Raw genomic sequence first — 22,373 nt, 5'->3', positions numbered from 1 at the left:
TAACTTTCTTTGTGAACCGTTATGAAACAAACGCCGCGGTATTATTATGCTATTCTTGTGCGAGTGGCAAATATGTTTTTTTTCTTGGACAGTTGGGGCTTCTAGTGGGTTGACTATAGTGTGGGATCTGGAGGATCCCTACCGTTAGTGATCGTCACCAGGTCTAGCGGGAGAAGGGTCTGGATCGAGACTTAGCAGATTCATCGGGGCTCAAGTCAAAGGTTCGGCCAGCTCACGATCTCTCAGAGTAAAGAAGATTGGTGTGAAAAGCGCCATTATCTCAATCGTTACTCAAATTGGATTTTCTTCTTTCTATGGAGTCTCGACTGAGAGAGCCCTTTCTAAGAGAATACCAAGCCTGCGCAATTTTTAACCGCTGAATAGTTTACATAGTTATATCAAGCCACCTATTTGTTTGTTAGGTAATGCCATCCTTCATAGATCGGATCGTGACAGTTCACCACAGGTTTGCATCTGCAAGTGATAAAAGCAGTAGAAATTAAACCCCCAATAGTAGCACGTGTAAGAGATCCATCCAACGAATAGCATGCCAAGGAATAATGCAAGCCAAGTATCAGCAAGTATCAGCAAGTCTCAGCCATCGTGGTTCTTCGTGGTCATCGCTTGCTGCTGCTTTAGAGTAGGGTCAATATCAGAACAGTATTAACCACATTTCGTCAATAGCCTGTGGTGTAGTACATAACCATGTTATAATGGAGAATTAAATACTAATACAAGTCTCGGAGCGTTTTAGATATCAACAGGAGGCTCGGAGGTCATCCCAATTTATTACTAGGTAGAGAGTAATTAGAACAGTGCGTAACGCCGGATTTTCATCCGATTCATGATATTGGTGCCCACGCAATAGATGACAGCATCTTCCCTCCATCTTGGAGTAAACCTGCTACACCAACTATTTACGTAGCTTAAAGTAATACCTAGTGTGGTCCTACGACATTACCTACAATTGACATCTTCGATGGATTAATAAAGCGCATTTACGGATCTCGATACCGTTAAGCCATGATTCATTATATGATATAACTCTACAGGTCTACAGGGCACACAGTAATAACGGTAAAACTAGACGGTCAAATAGGAATATCCAATATCAAATTGAGCTTTGTTAATTCCCGAGGCTCTGTTTACTTTGTTTTTGGAAACCATGCGAAACGACTTAAATACATACATCCACAGTTTATTAATCTCTTATCTTGGGAACAGCTGTCGCAAGCAGATCCATGGTATATAGCTGTCCACTGTCGTCCTGAATCAATCATTCCCGGGATTAATCTGGGAATATTATTACATATTGTAAACACAGATAACAAAGCGCCAGACCGAAGGTTCATCATCACATCTCGCCCTGTACATATGATTCTAGGAGTACATCGTATCATAGAAGAAAAAAGCCACCGCAAGAAGTATTCAACGCATGAATGAAGCTGTTATTTGAGCCCGACGGATCCGCTTGAATAGAAGGAAACGCGAAACGCCGAGGTCATCGGGATTTTAGGCAGCACGCTATTCCATCCTTTTTTCTTTTTTTCTTTTTTCTTCTTACACTATTATACCCCCTACCTCCCTACCTATTACATACCTCCCCTACCTTGCCCTGCTCGTCCATACATACATAGGTTACACCCTAGTTTATTCGTGACCAGGCACAAACTGGACACCTGCTGGCCTGCTCCCCGTCAGTTCCCCACTTGGATACTTGCGCCATATTACTGCGTTCTTATACGGTTATACTTGTCCTGTGTACTACCTCTTACTAGCTAGCAACCAAGACTGGGGCCTGTCTTTTCTGGGATTTGGTCAGGCCTCTACCATAACCTACATTAACCCACATAACCCTACTACATACAAAAAGAAGAGGGCCACCCTTGCGGAGCTCTTGTTTTCTTACCCACCCCTGGTAACTGTGGAATAATAAGAACTGGATCTCTCGGCTTGAGCCTACGCCAAACATTCCGAAACAGGGCCCCCCAAGAAAGCTCCACGCCTCATATTCCATTCCCGACTTTTTGAAAGGCTTCCATATAAGCTGCCAACATCCCCCCCTCCCCTCCACACAGATACATATACGCTAGTCCACGCCGCCTCGCCACTCTTCAACATGTCAACTCGTCCTCAAAAAACACATTACGCTAGCTCTTCGTCCATAGATTCAGATAGCAGCTCACCATCGTCGTCCGACACCGACCTCTCTATCCGAATCAGTATGGACGTCCAACCCGTTGCGTCGGTCGAGGTGATGCGCTGCCTCCGCTGCCATCGCCATGTCGAAGCCACATCGACCGACGACCCTGCATCGACAGGAATGATTCGAGTTGGATTTAACCTTTACTATTGCCAGAAGTGTGCGACAGCGGTTGGATATAAATGAACACGTCGCCAATGGGTGTTATGAGAGATAGAGAGAGAGAGAGAGATACAGACAGACAGACAAACAAACAGACAGAGAGAGGTCGATTACATATTTTCGACGACAAGATTTTCCTACAAGACTACAACAACTCAACAACATTCTAACCTGAGCTAAACAACATTTTACCATGGGTTTTCGCCAGAAAAAGAATATGGATTTTTGAACAAATCGCATTTTCAGACCTCCATGAGAGAAGGAAGCCGACAAATGGCATCCCGCAAAAGCTTTGCTATGGTCATGCGCCTCTGCGCAAAAAAGGAGAAATCAGCCAAACCAGCCAAACACAAGCTTACGACGCTCCGCTGCATCTGCATGGATAATAATTCTCCAAGATGTCAGGATATCTACATTCAGCGACAGGTGCATATCATCTACTCAACGCACAGCCAAACAGCTTCGCAGGGATTTTTTTTTTAAAAAAATAATTTTCATCCCTTTATTCTACTCTAAGCCAAGTGTGGGTTTTCTTTCTCAAAATTCCCAAATTACTCAATTTCGCCACCATCGACCCCAAGCTTTGGGTCGCAGCAGCAGCAGGTCGACCTTATCCCAAAACATACGATTGACAGGGAACTGCGAAACATAGCGAATTCGCTATCTTGTATCTTGCATGGCGACACGGGATCTTAGCGGACGCTCTCCCGGCTATCTCGCATATCTTCCCGTCACCCAAACAGATCTGAAGAAATGATGGATGGGTTTCGGATCGGGTCCTTTCCCCTTCCCCCCCCCTTTTCTCCCCATATCCATATTACTAACAGATTTATATTTGATGCAATTTGGAGAATTGCATGTTACCACTATGATTTTTTCATCTACGGGATATTGATCTGATCTCAATACGGGATACGCGGCATAGAGGCGCATACGCCCAGGATGCTACCAGCCGTTGAATCCGAGTCTTGGTTGCTAGGCATAGGTACGAATGTGAGCACAAACACAAACACAAGCACAAGCACAAGCACAACATCGCCTTTATTAGCCAACCAACAATCGGGGTTAAACGAGTTCGATGTGCCTTAAAGTTTTTGAACTTTACAGTCGGGCGACGAAGGACTGACTTTACATTGTCACAACACCATGCAAACATCACCACTTCGTTTTTCCCTTTGCCTAAGCAAAGCCAACACACGAGAGCGGGAGGACTTGGAAATAGAGCAGAGACACTAGCATGTGCCCCTCTCAACCCCGGCTTGTTTCGAGTCTTTTGCTTCGATGGGGCCTTCACACGTCATACGCATCTTGACCCAAACAACCCGGGCCAATCCAAAGTCGCCAATGGCCCTTCGCTGTGGATTCCTATCTCATCGTTTAGCCAATCACCGCTCCGTAACCCGGCTCTAGCCCCGGCAAATACTACCGAACCCCGGTCCGTCTGCGCTCCTGTGACGTTTTCCTGCTTTTACCTCCCACCAATGGCGCCGGCGCTGCGGCGAACGCTATGCAATCACACACATGTGGTATTCGCTTGCGCGCGTGCAATATATCAATCAATCTATTTTCAATTTTCTCCCCATCTTCCTATGTAATGTAGGGAGGGGGGGAGGAGGAGGAGATGTCCGCTTCGGAAGACGCACGTGCAGCTGGCGGTCTGCTTGCGTCCGACCGTTGTTTTGTTTCTGACTTCTCCCGTTTACGTGCGCGTGCATCAAGCATCGTGCAGCATGGGGGAGAAAGCAAAATGAGAAGACTGTTCCTCGAGTCGGCGACTACGGAACTACATACCCTACTTGGCCCTTGCAGGTCCCATGTATAATCATTCCCCTCTTCTACTGGCACGTTGCTGTCGACAGCATTCCTGCCCTGCAAATTAATTCGCTTCGCTTCACTTCTTCTTCCCATCGAAAAGCAAAAAGAAAAAAAACATTAACAAGCTCGTATTGATTGGGCTGGCTGTTTTTTTTTTTTTTTTCGTATCTCATCCCCATGTCGCTCTGTCAGGCGCTTTCGGATGGCCTTTTCTGGTTACCGTGATATCTTATTCCGTTTCGCATAAATTGAATGAGTGGATGTTTCGATACCCCCCTCCGCCTTTCCCCCAATTTTTTTCTGTCTTGGCGGGCTTTGGTGGTAAACTTGCCGGTCGGGTTGCATTTGGTTTTGGGTTCATATCTTTATTTTTTACATGTACTTTGCTTCTTGTTTTTCCACGGCGTCCAATTGGGGGAACTAGGGCTGGGCATGATGTGTGGGTACCAATAGACCTCGGGTATATGAATTGGGGAGACATCTAGGGTATCGACATGCTGCGGGTAGGCGAATACACGAAGGGCATAATGGTTTTTTGGGGTATTTGGAATGGAAAACCATACGGGGATCTACACTGGGTGGCATTTTTATTACTATATTATGATATAATTCAAATGATGATATATTGTCTTCTCACTATTCGTCTTCGTCTCCCTACCTAATGCAATTTTTATCTGTGATTTGATTAAATAAACTTAATCAATATGAATGATTTGGAATTTTATTGGAGGTTTCTAAGCTAGTAAAGATATTCTAACTCAAAAGACAAGTACAAGTGGGACTACCTTAGGTACTTTTGAATAGCCGGTTTCTCTAAATCACCTAACTGCCACTATACCGAATTGAATAAATGAGGCTCTCTCGATCAGGTACTTAGCCAACTACAAGACTTTGAACATATCAGATACGCAATGTACATACAGCTTACGTGTGTAAATGCTCAATAGTTCTGCCCAAGCCGTCGCAGTCCATAACACTGCCGCATATGTACACGCATTCATTTACGCGTATCATACAGCCCGGCTAGAGAAGCGGGCACTAGATGCCGCACTCTAGATTAGAAGGGAGCTGGCAGGAGACTAGTGTCGTACTATAGGAAAGACGGCGCGCAACGAATGCTCGACGGTTGTTTCTAGCTTTGGAATAGCCGCATAGGGCGCTACGCTGAAGGATTGCCGTACTCTTAGTGGGAAAACGAGGCGGGCTATTACGTGTATGGACGGGAAAGTCTATGATACCATCGATAGCGCGCCCCTTTTGCTTAGAATATTGCGTACATATGTAGGTACCTAAGGTAGGTATCTAGCATATACATACGCCTGAATGAACTCCAAATCCCTAAAAATTACAATATTATATCTTGCATGTCTATCTATCACTTAGGTACACAAGATTATCTCTTATGCCATGTGGTTGTACTGGGTAGGGTAGCTATGAGGTAGATTGGCATCATGATAGCTATGTCTTACCAAACACCCTGATGCAAGATGTTACCAAGAAACCAGTCATATATTCATTATATTAACTTACTATAGTGTCGTATATTCGGGTCTATCGGAGAGCTTAGATGCAATAGTCATGACCGTTATTGGACCCTGCTTGTCCTCCTTGATCTCCTATAGGTCAGAGAGCTCTATCCCAGCTCAACTTCGTCCTACTATGCTAGTAACAGCCGCGAGTCAGAGCTTCAGAGGTCGACGAGTAATCTTCATGCCGTGCTTATTCCAACTACATGAGCTCGACATGTGAAGTAGCTACCTACCTAGGTAAGCTTGTCTGCACAACTGCACTGCGACACCATGATAGCTGTCTTCAACCATACATGCCAAGCCACGACTCCGGCAGATCCTTAAATCCTGCTCGTTCAAAGAAAGGGTTCGGCAGCTCTCCGTCTGAGGGGACACTGTAACCCTCCCGTCGTTTAACATTCCCTGTGAGCACATGCGCGCATAGGAACAGGTGCCCTAAGCATATGTCATAGAAGTTGGCAAGCTATGGTTGGTCCGAACATGATCCTGAATTATCCAATTCAGCCAAAATGTGACGATCAGGGTCCTTTTTCATCATCATGCAGGATGTGCGTCGACATCATCGCGCAGCACAACCTCCTCGTCCCGAATTTTCGAGGTACAAAGCCAACAGGTCGAACCGCAGATCAAATTGGTGGCTGGCACTTTTTAACACATGTATACATTTATGCGCGGTGTGGATTCTTGTCATCCCTTGATGAACGTGCGTTCGCGGCGTCGAATGCGAGCCTAGCATATATAGCTCACAACATAATTCGGCCCCGTTCGTAAAACGTTGTGTGTACTTTTGCTATTCTACCCAATACGAAAATTGCCTAACCCTAGGTAGGTAGCCACGCAACTCAATCATGCCCTGCGTTGGCGCATATCAACGAAAAACATTCCTATCTGGTACGCCATGGTATCGCGGGGAAGTTAATGGTATTAGCCTAGTCGTCGGCTAGTCAAGCAAATGAGGGAATTCAGAAAGCTCCGCGGGAAAAGCTCAAACCCGCTGGCGGTCCGCGCAGCATCCAGTAGACGGGTTGGGATGGTGACATTTAACTTGACCCCCACAAAAGAGCTTGGAAGCTGGTTATCCGACGTATCTGAGTTGTTACTTGTTGATGTCGCCGACGAGTCATGACTGCATGTTAATGCAGACTGGGTATGGTTTTGGGGTAAAAAAAAGGTAAAAAGTAAAAGAATGATAAGCTTGAGGGGGAAGTATCGGCGCCAATACCAATACCAACACCAACACCAACGCCAGCATCAGCGCCAGGAACGTGGTTCCCTTTAAAAAGTTTACGCCGGCTATCTCGCGAAAAGCGCAGCTACGAATCATGTCGGACCAGCAAAGCGCCGTCGATTTGCATGCCTTGGTCAAAGATTGTTAAGCCTTCCATTTTTTAATTTAAGCCTTAGGTTCTTTCCTTTGGGTAGGAAAGTTTTCCGGACTCCGAGCCAGTAGATTAATAGACCAATCAAAAACAAGTTCTCCAAGATTAGCTTGTGTTAGGTAGGTAACCTAGTTAATAAACATCATAAGCTTTCACAAGCTTTTTCCCCAATAGCTACCTATGCAAGATGGGATGGGGTACCCACCCAACCAACCTTTTACCCAAAAACCTTAACTGAAGTTTCTAATGCGAGATGGCAGATGTAGATTGTTTCCACCAAGACGGATGATGTATGTAGTGTAGCTAAATCTGTAATATGATGCAATACCGAGATCCCGGAACACCGGTTGGTTTCCGCTACCTTGCTAAACTTGGTCGGTTTCCCGGTTTCTTGTAACTAGTTTTTGCTAAACATCTTAATAGGTCTTATATAATATAAGCTTGGATTAGGTAGGTATTTATCTAGATTTTTAGCTATTTAGCTAATAAGAAGCCTTGAATTGAAGGGTGAATCGCGTAATGGTAGACAAGCATTTAAGGAGTACCTAGAGCCTCTTGGTCTTAATACGCAAGTCTAATGACTTGGGTTGATTCAACCAATCGGAAGCCTATGTAGTGACGATTGCTTCAATTTTCGAGATGTTCTTTTTTTAGGTATATATTTGTAGCAAGGTAAGTAATAGCAAGATTGGTAATTTACTTAAGGCTTGGAAAGAGTTTTGCTTCTTAGCTCAAAGGTAAGACGCAGATGCGCTCAGTCGGATGGGAAGCTTGAAACTGAAGGTATGAAATACCGAGTCTTTTAAAAACTAGCCCACATAGTTAACTTTAGAAAATTACAACTACTATTATCTCTCTATCTCAACCAATGTCTACTTTTTGAATTGATCTCTATAACTCCTAGTTTTACCAATTGCCTTCTTACCGGACCTTTTACCATAGAAAAAACCATAGTAAAAACCACATTGATCTTAAACTGGCTATTCGTATTAATTAAAAACGTCTTGTAGATTATTATTTACCTCTGCTATTTATGAAAATAATGTCTTCCCGATCATGTCTAGATTTATGAACCTATAAAGGATCTTATGCTGAATGATACAAATTTCATCGTATTAATACCGTTACCGTACGTAAGCAACAGCCGCATCAGCCCCGCCATTAATCGATACGATCTCCATTCTTAGCTTCTAGGCACCGGCGAACCTGTGTCAACTTAGTTATGGTAGTTGTGAGATAAAAGGGGCTGTTTATATAAAATTCAAGATATTCTCGATAATCTGTTCCATATGTCTTGATGTTAAGCACCTGTCACAATACAAGCACCATGTCGTCTTTTATCTCTCTCGATCTCTCATACGAGGGTGACTCGGATACGGAGAAGAAAATCGTTGCTACACTACAGGACCTTGTCGACAACAGAGAATCTCCCGAGTCTGCGGCGAAGATAATTAATGGGGTGATTATTGACGACTGCCGCGATGCTTATACTTCTTACAATTCGGTATCAGATCCGACAGCAGAACAGATAGAATCCGGTGCTGTTCGTGCCCCTAAACCTAGTGGATGGATGGGATACCTCTGGGACTGCCTAGGAAGAGCAGCCATGAAAGTACCTGTTGACCATAAAGGTCAAGACAGACTTGTATATCTGCTCCTGGCACTCCAGCAATTACCTAAAAGTCCCGTCCCCGAGTTCGTTGCTGGAGAGATGAGAGAAACCATACTCTGGAATGTCACGAAAGAGACTCGGTATGAAGGCCTTACTCAATGGCTTTGGGATCTCGACCAAGGTACTTCCTCGAAACTTTTCCAATCTAGATCCTGCAACTCATCTATTTAACCTAGGCAACTTTAACGGTGCGCGCCAGGTAGAGAGTGACCCAAGTGCTGCTACTGCCTATACCAACTTCTCTGCTTTCCTGGCCCGCCTATTGGCATCCGGTGTAGCGGACACGAACACTCTAAGCGCACTACGGCGACCGTCGCCCTTCGCAACAACTCATCAAGATCATATCTTGCAAGAGTTGCCTCGCCACGAACCTTACGCAGCAGCGGCGGCTCAGTGGATCATCTATGCTGGAGATGCGCTCTTTGAACTATGTGAGAAGCGCATACTCGTCGAAGTCGGAAGCTTGAGATATAGCAAAGCTTTGTGGTATGTATGGAGTGTTAAGTTTAAGGTTTTTGCAGAGAGTAATGAGTCCAGCCCCGAGGTTAGAGAGTTCGCTAGGCAGGCTGTGGATAAGATAAACCAGTGTAAGAAGGACGGTATTAATCCTGCGAAGAGTGTGATTGAGAAGTTTGGTTATATACGTCCGGAGGAGATCTAGCATTATAAACTAAGTCAGTAACTAGTATTTGCTTAAACTAAATCTATCTTAATAATAAGCTCATCATCATTCTTCATTCTATGTAATGCGCCCTATGTTGAGGTGAAATCTAGTGTATTCCTCATCTTTACGTCAACTCGTTAAGAGTCCCTTTCTATATCCAAAACTTGAAGGAACCCATATAATACCATCAAGATCAGCGTAAAATAATTCGACTAGCGCATTGGTACACTATCGAACCATCGTTACCTTAACGTCTAACTTAGAGACCTATTGCCCCTATTACCCCTATTACACCCCACTTTTCGCACGTCCCCACGGGAACATCAGGCGACCAGAAATATTGAATATGTAAACCCCTTTAGTGGTCTCGAATAAAGGGATATGCGATGCGATTGGACCGATGCGGTAGCGGCCCTTAGTCGCCCTTACGATTGAGACTCTTGAATTATCGCTTTAATAACTTGACGAGCTTACCCAGAGCACCGAAGACATAACCAAGTCCGAAGCTCCAGTTGCGAATTCGCACCGTGTATATGAAGAAGTATACAAGAGCCCAATTAGAAATGCAGAAAGCTAGGAAGATGCCGAAGTCTAACATAAAATGTTAGCATACATCTCTATGCGTACATATGCATCTTTTATAGGGGACTTGTAGAAAATATGGATTTCAACTTACCTCGCCATATTTCGCTAGCGTTAATATTTAGTGTGGCAAGATATTCATTGCCAACACTGTACGGGCAGTACTGGCACCCAGTTGTGGCCTCAGGATTGAGAAGATAGCCTCCGAAATTCCGTGTAAACTCGCCAGCGTAGGACTGACAAGTTTCGTTCGGAGGCGCGTTAAACTGAGCAGTCTCTGACGGGTCGCAGTGGACAGGAACCCCATCAATCGACGCAGCTAGCATGCCGCCGATCCAGTATGTAGAGGGGTTGACCCAGTACATCCAATACCTCCAAAACACAGGGAGTGTTGAGTAGGATCGTACTACACCGTTGAATAAACTAAACATGACGAAGAAGAATGGCAACACCTACACCTGGTAGTTAGTATCAGAGAGCTTATCAAAATGTCAAATCCTAAAACTTACGTTGTCAATGACTCTCAGGCTAGGTGCAAACGCGCAAATCCACTGACCCCAGCTGGTCATGAACAGGAACATAAGCACCGTCATTATGAACGAGTATCCAGCAGACAAGCTATTATCAGCGAGGCCGCTAGGCCAACACCATAGAGCCCAATATATAATACCAGAAGCTATGGCAGCGGGGATTTCAGCAACGATGTTAGCAGTACTGAAGGCTACCCAGCCGTAAATCCGAGAAGGATACTCGCGGGCTTGCCACAGGCCTAGATTTTGGTCGAACCTAGGTACGACGGCGTTGACGATGGTGGCTGGAATTATGATGATCAGGAATATGGTGAACATGCGGTTCTGCATATCCTGGACACTATTTCCGAGTTTCCAGAATGTGAATCCGTTAAAGATGCCGATAAGTACCGCGACGAATAGTCTTCCGTATAGATAAGACGACTTACGCCAGTATTGTCTGAACATGCGCTTCGTCAATTCGACTGTCTGTACCCAAGCTGATGCGGCGAACTCCCTTTGCCGTTCATTTGAGATTTCACCACCATGTGGCACCGTGCTACGGACTCTCTTGAGGCCATCAATCTCTTCGATAACTGCTTGTGCCTGCTCGCTGTTCCTCCATTCCTCGTTCCAGTCAACCTTGGTACCATCAGGTCGCCTATGAGGTCGCGCGGCAGTTTCGAGAATGAACTCGGCGACGTTTTTCTCAGGAGGGCATGTAGCCCCACGCTGGGCAAAGTAGTCTATGACATCCTTGCCATTTTCTCCGATGGGACCGAAATAGAAAGTGTTTCCTCCCGGGTTAAGAGCAAGTACCATATCGAATTGTTGGATTAAGACTGAGCTCGGTTGGTGGATAGTACAGACGATAGCTTGGCCAGCAGCGCAGAGCTTCTTAAGGAAAGTGACGATTGAGTAGGCTGACTGGGAATCAAGACCGGATGTTGGCTCATCTAAGAACAGAAGTAGGGACGGCTTGGCAGCGAGCTCCACACCAATGGTAAGTCGCTTGCGTAATTCAACGCCGAGCGAGCTGATGATCGCATCCTGAAGATTATTGAGTTCGAGCAGGTCGATAATCTTGTCTACATATGCGAGTTTCTCGGTTCGGGGAACGGACGCTTCTTGTCGCAACAGAGCAGAGAACTCGATGGCTTCTCGAATGGTTTGAGTTTCGTCGTGAAGATCTCCTTGGAGGCAGAATCCCGTATTCCGTTGGAACTCGGGTCCCAGCGGCTTTCCGTCAACGAACATCTCACCTGTTACCACACCAGTTCGCTGTCGTTGCGCCAGAGTATTTAGCAAGGTCGACTTGCCAGCGCCGGAAGCACCCATGAGTGCGACCATGATACCAGGCTTCGCATAGCCGTTGACTTTATTTAGAAGCTTACGCTGGCCGCCGAGGTAGGGTACGGTGTACTCGACGTCTCGCCAAGTGAATATTGATTCGCTCTTTGTTAGTTGTCCTAATGCCTCGTTCTGCTCCTCACTAGTAGCCTGGGAGTTCTCGACCCTGGTAGCGGAAGACCCACTGCTGTCGGCACCTCCGTTCTCAATGTCGGATGGCGTAGCAGCCTTCTGAGCTTGCTTCTTCGCTCTTCGACTCTTCTTGAAGATTAGAGCACCGCCGCCGTCAGATGAGAAATCGAACATCTCCGTCGCGAAAACTGTGATTAGGAGATAGAGAATCGAGAAAGCAATTACAACACCAAAATTTCGCCACAGGTTCGAACGGCTATAGCCAAGGGCAGTTTGTAAGTAGTCACTGCCCGCAACTACTTGGGAATTTGGCTTAGAGCCAGTAAGAGCGCACCCTTGATACCCGGGTAGGATGTTAGAACCTCGAGGGACGAGCTGCTCAGGGGCGCAATCCATCAGTTGGTCCGAGAGCTCATTTGTTAAGACTGCCTCGAAGCTGTAAGATAAAGGATTAATCCAATATAGCCACCCGAACCAGATGTACTTGTCTAAGAGTTGTGTCTTGGGTATAGCATACCCCGTGAAAATAACAAGCAAATTGAGAGCAAGGGTAGAGAAGCGCACAGCGGTGTCAATTTCCGGCGATAAACTAGCAAACATCCGGTAGAGGGCCGTGATCATTATCGTCGTGGTATAAACGAATAATAAGTATATCCAGAACTTGCTTACATCGACATCCAAGTTCGTCATGAAATACATGGCTATGCCAAATACAGAAACCTGAGCGAATATGAGTGGGAAGTCTAGAATAAGACGGGCAAGCGACACGGCAGAAGGGCGGTAGAAGGCATAATCCCGATGTCGAGCGACGATCGCACGGCCACCGACGGCCTTCCCGAGCTCTGCTAACTGGAGCCAGCCGAGGAAGACCACGGAGAAGAACAAGGCGCCACCACGGGTGAAAGCCCCCGCAGTTGAGAACGGTTCCTTGAAGTAGATGGAGCCGACTATGAGACCGCTAGAAATTGTAATGAAGAATTTCGTCCCGAGAGTCATTTTATCCCCGATTAAGAGCCAGAATTCTCGTTTGGTACACGCCCATACCTGGCGAGTGAACGACACTGTATAGGGGGACTTCTTGCTAACGTGCCTCGACTTAGCCTCCTGCACGGCGCCTTCAAATTTCCTCGCATCTGCGAAATCTGTGCGCTGAAGATGCTCTTCATAATCTTTGACATCTTCCAACAGCTTTTGGTAGTTCGGCGAGTTACGGAAGGCCGTCTCCAGCTCTTCGGCCGTTTTCGGTGCTCGGTCCTCGAACCCAGGTCTGAAACGCCTCTCATTTGGATCCGTGACAGCGGTTAAGAAATCCGCCGTAGTTTGCCTTTCGGGACATTCAAACCCAAGGTCTATGAAGTATTGCTTCGCATCCTTAGCTGGTCCTGAGAATATCTGCCGGCCTTGGTCGATGATTAGGACTTTGTCCATGAGCTCGTAGATGCCTTCACCGGCTTGGTATAGTGTCACGAGTGTTGTCCGATTGCTAATGTCGGTCATAATCCTTAGTGACTTGGCATAGTCAAGAGCTGTTGAGGCATCTAAACCGCGAGTTGAGTTGTCCCATGCCATCACGGTGGACTTTGATGCGAGCGTTTCAGCAATGGATACTCGTTTACGCTCGCCGCCGGACACTCCTCGAGTGTAGTCATCGCCAACGAGTGTATACTAATCTTGTTAGTAATTGACTTACCGAGAATTGTTCAGAGATATCTCAGGGGGCTATGGTTATTACTTACCTTGGTATGACCGATACCGAATATTTTTAATAGGGCGTTAGCGATGATTGGTATTTCCTCTTTAGCACCCTTCTTTGTCTTATTCATAAGCGCAAATGTGAAAGTTTGCCAGACATTAAGGGAAGCGAAGTGAATGTCGTCCTCGGGGTTGTAGTTTACTTCACCTCGATACATCTGCTTCTGCTTCTTGGATGGAATACCGCCGTATGATATTTCTCCTTCGATGGCCGCAAATGAATCGACGTTATTGCTGGCGGCTTTAAGAAATGTGCTACATCCGGAACCGGGACGGCCCAGAACAAGCATCATCTCGCCGTCGCGCACACATCCCGTAAAGTCGTTGATTAATATACGCGTCGACTGATTTCTGCCGAATCGCAAAAAGGGAAAGAAACGCGAAACAATGTGGTATAGGTCGGGACCGAATGTTCCAATTATGGCATCCGGGAGTGTACGAACGAAAGAAGAGGCGCTCTCCACACCCTTCACTGTGAGATTCTTATATATGACACCGACTCGCTTCTCAGAGCCGTGTTCTGTACGCTTTTCAAAGTGGCCATCACGCATGAACTTTCCCAGCTCGAATTCTTCCTCCTCCTCTGTTACGGCCTTTTCGTCGTCCCCGAGTTCAGCTCGAGCATGTGTTGAAAGTGCATCGGCTGCTTCACTACGACGACTGCGAACTTGAGTCAAATCGAAGTGTCCGCTGGCTCGTGAGTCCCTCGTTCTTGTTCCTTGTAGCCGTGAGAGGTTGTGTCTTAGTACCTCTAGCTCCTCCATAGCCTCGTGTTCGTCAAAGTGACCAACATCTCTTTCACCCCAGGTGCCCTCTCCATTACCGGTCGAGTCAGAGTCATCATGTTCATTATGACCTTCCAAGTCCTGCGTAGTTCCAGTTGATATTCTCCTATCGATATGAGCATCTTCACGATGCCATAGATTCACTGGCACTCCAAGCTCCCTACGATGAGAGGCATCGCCACCCAAGCCGCTAGACCACATGGCCCTAGTCTATTAGCGACGTGGGTAAGGTTTGTCGGACAGGCGTTGCCCACGGGCACGAGTATCTTGGAACGGCTTAAACAAACGATGAAACACGATAACCGTCTCTTAGCTGAACCTGAGAAATCTTTCAGGGGTGGTATGAAGACCGTGTAAGTTTGAGAATAGCTATAAGCTTTCGAAATTTGAAATAATTCACCAAGAATCCCACTGTTTTCACTGGAGATAATAAAAGTGACGATTATTGGTAAAGTTAACGCTAGTTCTAACGGCAACCATAACAAAGAAATGGTTGATTGTTAAGCAAGGGACTAAGGTTAAAAACCAACCCGGTGGAGATGTAAGTATGAAGTATGTTGAGGCCGGCCCACCACACTTAATCGCCAATCAGTCATGGTATTAAATATAATATGTGCGATATGCCGACCGGATTCCCTAGTTTATACCAATCTCGAGTTCCACGACGGATGTGTCAAGCTTCCGGACCTGTTATCATTAGGAACACACAACTAGAACATACACCGCGGCATGTACTCGTACAGTACCGATAGGTGAGCCATTGATAACTGGGACAGCTGAATGCTTTTTCAGTGGCCGAAAACACCCCCGGACATACCACCACATGTCGGTGAGATAACGGCCCAGTCAGCTCAACAAATAAGAACGGGAATAGATAGGCCATATTAATCGCCTCGTCGAGGTATACGCAATGGTTAGTACTAGGTGCTACTGTGAATCCCAAGGATTACGATATCGCTGACGGTGATAGATCTTCTCCACTAATAAGGATGGAATGGATCAACTCTTTGATAAAGAATAAAAATAAGTACGTAGATCCCTCATCCCACATATGTTTCGGTTTTAAGCATGGAGTTTAGGTGAGGTACTAAGATCTTAGATTTAATTTGCCTAGAAATACTACAGTATCTGTACCAACAAGCCGGGACCTGACCAGACATTGTTGTGATAGCTGAATAATAACATAAGCTTACCCTTGCGGCCAATTTCGACCCGAGCCTAATGTCTCAAAACTCCGGGCCCTGCATGTATGTAGGTAGATCTCACGTGGGTCACATACGACTGCTTTCAAGATCTAAGAACCCGAGCCAATAGGAGCTCCTCCAGAAGACCTCATGTAGATCTTCAGGTTCCATTTTTTTTGTTTCTTTTTTGTGTAATGATGCTCACAGTATATCATATTGAACGTAGACACTCCTTCAATATAGGTTACTTCGAATCATATAGTTTGACGGGTAATCACCGATTAGTTCGGAGCAGACAAAATCCTAAAAATGTAAGATATGATGTTTATCATGTACTTAATGTTCTCTACACGGTTATTATGAGGCTTATTAACGCTGTTAGTAGGATTACATGGCGATGCTACACTACGGGGTATTACATCCCAGACCTGAGGCTTTATCTTTTACGCATATGAACTTTAGTTATATGAAGGCTTAAACGGGCATAGGCAGCCTCATGAGGTTCACAATATATAATACCTATAGTTTACTCTCAAGCTAATAGATAATCTTCTTTAGAAATTGCGAACTCATTTTTACCCGTAGAGTCGTGAATAAATATCACCGAGCCTTGTCAGGCTTTGGCCCTTCTGATTACAAATTTACGCTTACGAAGCGCTAATGCTGTGCTTCCTTCACAGTTAATAGAAGCCAATCAGTTAATATAGATACAGCTAGCTAGGGCTGGAAGATATCTGCCGAGAAATTGCGGAGCACTCCCAGCAGCTTCGCGATTCGGGTTCCAACCTTGTTATTTAAGTACCTAGAACCCCTATCTCGACATGTACATAAATTCTCAATATGTGGTCCCAATACTTCTTGGTCTCATATCAACTCTTCCAGACTTTAAGTCAAGGTTAATAGAGATGTTATAAACCAGTAAGGTATCTAACAACTATTCAAAGTATATCCGCACAATGGTCGTAATAGATAATTAAGCCGTCAACTTTTTTCTCCCCTTCGTTTGAGTTGTTTAATACATTGAGATTGACAATTTCAAGCTACCCCTAAAGCTTTATAATTATGAGGCTACACGATTCAAAGGTTCACTCACAGCAACCATGCCTCTTGTGTAAATATGTAACCCAGTACAAGTTAATCTCACTTCTTGGTCGGTCCAAACATTAAAAGTCATGGAAATAGACGTGAAATCGGATTTAAGTTAATAAGCGACGCGTAGTCGTCACCGTTATAAGACAAAGTTCAGCTTCTAGGACAGTATGATCATCACTACCAAAAGCGGTCCTAATCTTGCGCGACTTATCTTAAAATAACTCTTGTGTTCCTTACTATCTATATAAGCTTATTCCGCCACGTCCGGATCTCCGATTACCTAATAATCGCCTTTAGGAAAGATGTTCTAGATCTAATATCCTTTTACCCCTGAGTCTGTGTCGTTGAAGTATAGGACGCTGATCTTGACGTGGAGAGCTCCAAGGGCCGTCGAGAATAAACTATGAGTGAGATACTTACCAAATACAAGTTCTCGGCAGTTTCATGTAAGGTAAGTAAATTATATGTAGGTAGGTACTTACCTTATGATATCACTTCCATATACATCCTTGTCCTCCCCCGCATCAATGTCTTTCATCCTTGCTATGGTTTGTTCACCAATCAAGTTCGTGCGACTCGCCATATTTGGCAGTTCATTAAAATGGCGTAACAGATATCCAGCTGCCATAATAGAGACGGTGCGGGTATTTTGCCTTGATATAATTTCACTCGATTCTTAAGTTCCGAATAACCAATAACTAGAACGCTTAATAGTAAGATTTAGTAACGGTAGTTTTCTTCTTCTTTTTCTTTGTTTCTTAATAACTAAGCTAAGAGGCAGGTATACCTAAGGTATGCTCAGTAATACATTAAAGAGAAGATAAATGATGGCAATGAACCTGGGCCCCAGATATTATCCTGAATCTGTTGAATAATACACGTCAACGCATACAAAGTCGTGATTCCAATTAAGCTGCAATGCCGAAAGTTGAGTATAGGCAGGGACTAACTTTGATAATGGACATGATCACGACGGCAACTAATGTGAGAATGGCCGCATCTTTAGGTCCTTATCATCCTCCGGATTTCCTGGAATAGGAATATCCAGAAAGTTCGGCTCGATATACCAAGCAGGGTTACCACCCCATTCATTATCTCCTTCACCCTTCGAGTGCGTAAGACTCCACCCGTTCCCTAGCCACCTCAACTTGTTCGACCCGTTGCTATCAATACTTTCCCAGTCATAGTCTTCCCATCTGGGTGCTCGTAGAGCCTCAAGCGCATGGAGGGCACTCCCCGGCCATAACCCCACAATACGCTCGCCCAAGCCTCCCTCACTCTTATACCAACTATGACACGCGTCCGTATAGACAGTACGCTTGAAATATTCGTCGCAGTACTCATCCCAGTCACGCATACGCTCGGGCTTAATCGTCATACTGGCGTAGTCTTCTTTCTGTAGTTTCCGGATACTTTTTATGATGTAGTCGCCTTGAGTTTCGAGCATCACAGTTAGAGATCCGGCCCCGATAGCTGCATTCGGGCCGAGCATCATGAAGAAATTGGGAAACGAATCTACTGCAAGTGCGAGATATGCTGTGGGGTATGGTGTGAAGCGTGACTCCAGCGATTGACCAGTGCGTCCATAAACTGGGAATGGTGGCGCCGACGAGGTATTGAATCCTGTAGCGCAGACAATAACGTCAAGGGGAACCAAGCGACCCGACTTCAGAGTTACTCCACCTTCTGTTATCGCCTCTATAGGGTCAGTAATGAAGTCTACGTTGTCCTCGACGAGCGCCTCGAGGTAACCCGGCCCCGGCGTGTTGCGCCGACAACCAATTCCAAAAGCGGGAATCAAGAATTCTGCGATTTCGGGCTTCTTTAACAGTCTCTGTTTCATTGCTTCACTTAATAACCCAATGGCTCCTTTCTGCATCTCTGATTCCCTTAACGAAATAGGGTGAGATATATTGCCGTTTACTTCGATAATTCTGCGAAAGTTTAAGAATTTCTCAGGATCGTTGGCGAATTCTTGACGCTGTTTCGGTGTAACTTCATAAAATAGTTTAGATCAAATCCAAAATTAAGGATAAGAATTGTAAGAACTCACAATCAAATTTAGTCGGGTCCAATCCAAGCTGTTCCATCACGGCTACGGTTGTCAATATAAAGAAGAAAATAATCGAAAAGGGGGAACGTACCGTCGCCAAAAGGATTTGTGATCCACGTCTTGCTTCTCACAAAACATGAAAGCTTCGTCCCTTCAATCTTCTGTAAATTCGGGACGATCTGTATAGCGCTAGATCCGTTCCCTATAACTCCAATTCTCTTATTCTTGAAGTCGTAACTATTACTTATTAGTTAACTAAGCCATCACATTGCCAAGGTTATACACGCCTTTCCTTCCATAATGCCGAATGCATGGTTTCCCCCTTAAAGGATTTTAAACCAGGAATATTCGGCCAAGCAGGGTCGCTAAGACTTCCTCTAGCAGAAACCAGCACATCAGCTTCGTCTTCAAAAGTCTCGTTGGTATCAACCCGCTTAATCGTTAGGGTCCTGTTTCTATGTAAGCACATGGAAGTCCATCAGGGGAGCTTTTCCAAGACCATTTCTTCCTGTTATCATCCCAACGACAGGATTCTACACTGTGTGACAGCTTGACGTATCTGAGGACTCCATATTTCTCAGCTGTCCCTTGAAGATACGAGCATATCTCCTTTTGAGGTGCGTAGAAAGCAGACCAGTCAGGATTCGGATTGAATGAGTATTGGTAAGAATGTGCTGGAATGTCGCATGCACACCCTATAACATGTGAGCGAACTAGACGAGTAATAGCCGAGATGAATAGCACAAATCCATACCTGGATACTTGTTCACCCACCAAGTACCACCGACGGATTCGTTTCTTTCGTATATTTGTAAGTCAACATTGCGTAAACGTTGTGGTATTCGAATTCCCATGTAAATTCCGGAGTAGCCAGCCCCTATTACCCGAACTCTCATGGGCCGCTGACTATCTATAGGCGCCTCTTTGATTTTAAATGGTGTTGAGTAGTTGACTGAACCCATCATGGCAAAATAACTCCTGTACTTAACATACGAAGAACAAAATTTATTGAAAACAAACAGGCCATGTTGGAGATATATCTCTTCTTATAACGAGTACGTCTCAATTGGTTGATCATCTCGGTAGTCGTAAATATTAGCTAGTCAATCGCTTCCCCGCACTCCAGGTTCGAGATCGTATCCAACACCCCGGCATTTTTAAGCCATTCGGAGGAGCAAAAGGGGGATATCGCTCCAATAGACGGGGGTATCTAATCAAGTTTAGCGAGTTTGGTACGTAAGTAAGATTGTAAAACAAAGACAAATCGGTTAATACTTTCGGAATCCGACTATACTACATGCTAGTTGAGGAGTAGGTAATCTTTAGGTCGATTATCTTCCTTCTAATGTCATGTTGACCAACATGGGACCGCGTCGGCATTTATGTGGCTCAGTTGGAGAATTAAAGGCCCGCCCCTCGCAACATCGGCAATAATGTCAAAAGATGAAAATAAATACCCGGGCAGTCAACTCCACGATGTTTAGCAAAGCAAGAGTGGTCAATTATTTTGTTGGGGTGTTGCTTAGGATCTGTCTGGCGAACAACTCTTAATCTTTACATTAGGTGTAGTTAAACTAACGAGATAGCTCTATATTTATAACAGGAACCTAATATGATATTCCAGTGGACAAGTGAATACTATTATCATTAATCAACCACGTAAGCAATTTCCAAATATAGACCTAAAGAAAGTAAGTTCCTATGGCTAATAAGTTTAGTTATACTACCTGTTATGTAGTTGTACAATGTATCTAGCCTATACTCGCCTCATGAGCTTCCGATAGCGCCCAAGCCGGGCCTCGATCAATACTCCAATTAGTGATCCAAGATATCCGAGTAATTCACATGTTGGGGAATCCGAGATACTTGAGGCCAATCAGTATAGAGCGATGTGGGATGGAGGAGGGCTCGTAAGAGGATTGGTGGGAATAGTATTTTGTAAAGACCTCCCTTTCTTAAGTACCAACAAAGTTTTCGGGAATTTTTATTTTCACCGCTTAAGCATATTTACGTGGATTGCTGATTGGAATATGCAGCTTCTATCCTTACTTGACCTTGAGGTCATATTATTTATAGAGTCAACAGTTAGGACCAAAGGGCAACTTAAAATTAAGGATTTTGGTATATGCCTATTAGGACAATGTGATTTGACTCTTTTATGAATATCTTATATATCCATGTTTTATATCGGCTTCTATTTATTATTATATTCAAGTATAATTGGTCATGCTAGATAAACTAAGCACCTCCTATTTCTAAACAACAAATGACCAACCTAAAGTGTATACTTTCAAAATATGTCTATATAAACTCTCTTATACAGCCATCCAGCCTCCAAACTCTTTTATCGGGACTCTTGCGAAAGAGGACAGAGATGTGGTGACATTGAGGCTACTAGCATTTGATAATGGCCTGAACACTTTGTCTGAGGAAAACTCATCTTGTAGGTGATTTGGCTAGAGACCTTCTAGAGAGATAAAGTTGAGATATATTTCCGAACTATCATGTCCCATCCGTACCATTTAAATATTATCATACGCGTGTGCTTATCAGTTCCTTCTATACCATCGAATGGTATATAAGTTATTAAGCAGAACTTTTAACTAGCTAAAAACTAACTCAGGGTAAAGCATTGTCTTAAATAGGTAGTGAAGAGTTAATTAAAAAAGTTAAAAATATTTGTTTAAGAAAACAAGTAAGACGTTATGTTAAACTTATTTGGACTAACTACTAAATTGGGTTTCTCGATGGTTTACGTATCAAGTCTCATGTGCTTTGATCGTAATCCCTGTTTTTGGTACGATATTTGGCTCGATAAAATAATGGCAAAGAACAAAACAGTTTAACTTTATATTCCATTCTTATAAGCTAACGCCTACCTATTGAGGTTAAATAAGTTTTTGTCACAGTTCGACGTTTTAATGGCTGGTATAAAGTTAATAGCTCAACCGAAGTAAAATACGGTTCAAGCGTTTAAAACACCTTATCTTTCTTACCTTTAACTTGGGTGATATGAGGTGTACGTCTCGTAGAAATAAACAAAATGCCGCAGCAAGGTAGAAAAAAGATATAAATTAGCTGGTGGATTGTGAAACTATTATATCTCGCATGTACTGAATACCAATGATGTTATTCAACATGTTCAACATATCGATGAGTAACCAGCCAGTGGTCGATAAGCAAACCCCACCAAATGGACGGAGACGGTTAGACGAAACGAACGAGCCAATAAAATTGTACAGTATTGGACCGTGTTCTACAAACTCAATTTAATGGCTACTTTAGGTACATATGCATGTACATACATGTAGGCGTCCAGGATCGTCAGCGCATGGCTGCTAATATTGATGACTTAGTCATTTTGGCGTACACGTGTATATCTAATTGGGCGTACTTTAGTATTTGTACGTATGATCTGTATACAGGTAGATGACATCAGCGCCATACATATTACCCAGACCGAAAATCGAGGTTTAGTTTTAGGAAGTACCCAAATAAAAGTACCTAGGT

At 44.4% G+C, this 22,373-nt stretch overlaps 4 protein-coding genes across 4 annotated transcripts; 2 read left to right on the top strand and 2 right to left on the bottom strand.

Moving 5' to 3' along the window:
- Window positions 1-2,119: 2,119 nt before the first annotated feature.
- On the top strand, window positions 2,120-2,389 carry GL218_02608 (uncharacterized protein; the record flags this gene model as incomplete). The annotated part of the gene is made up of 1 exon (XM_033579136.1): window positions 2,120-2,389. The coding sequence occupies one exon, from the start codon at window positions 2,120-2,122 to the stop codon at window positions 2,387-2,389; it is 270 nt and encodes an 89-aa protein (XP_033437935.1).
- A 6,026-nt stretch (window positions 2,390-8,415) lies between these two features.
- Window positions 8,416-9,421, top strand: GL218_02607 (uncharacterized protein; the record flags this gene model as incomplete). Its single annotated transcript, XM_033579135.1, has 2 exons — window positions 8,416-8,881; window positions 8,937-9,421. The coding sequence occupies 2 exons, from the start codon at window positions 8,416-8,418 to the stop codon at window positions 9,419-9,421; spliced, it is 951 nt and encodes a 316-aa protein (XP_033437945.1).
- A 448-nt stretch (window positions 9,422-9,869) lies between these two features.
- GL218_02606 (Brefeldin A resistance protein) lies at window positions 9,870-14,735 on the bottom strand (the record flags this gene model as incomplete). Its single annotated transcript, XM_033579134.1, has 4 exons — window positions 9,870-10,015; window positions 10,101-10,458; window positions 10,516-13,662; window positions 13,734-14,735. 4 exons carry the CDS (start codon window positions 14,733-14,735, stop codon window positions 9,870-9,872), a joined length of 4,653 nt encoding a protein of 1,550 aa, XP_033437944.1.
- Window positions 14,736-17,789: 3,054 nt separating this feature from the next.
- Window positions 17,790-19,825, bottom strand: GL218_02605 (putative sterigmatocystin biosynthesis monooxygenase stcW; the record flags this gene model as incomplete). Its single annotated transcript, XM_033579133.1, has 6 exons — window positions 17,790-18,805; window positions 18,864-18,905; window positions 18,955-19,100; window positions 19,151-19,312; window positions 19,363-19,558; window positions 19,618-19,825. 6 exons carry the CDS (start codon window positions 19,823-19,825, stop codon window positions 17,790-17,792), a joined length of 1,770 nt encoding a protein of 589 aa, XP_033437943.1.
- Window positions 19,826-22,373: the final 2,548 nt, after the last annotated feature.

The sequence above is a fragment of the Daldinia childiae genome, assembly GCF_008694065.1.
Source record: "Daldinia childiae strain JS-1345 chromosome Unknown Scaffold2, whole genome shotgun sequence".
NCBI lineage: Eukaryota > Fungi > Ascomycota > Sordariomycetes > Xylariales > Hypoxylaceae > Daldinia > Daldinia childiae.
Note: the sequence above shows the minus strand (reverse complement) of the source record. Positions and strands in the feature narration are given on the sequence as shown.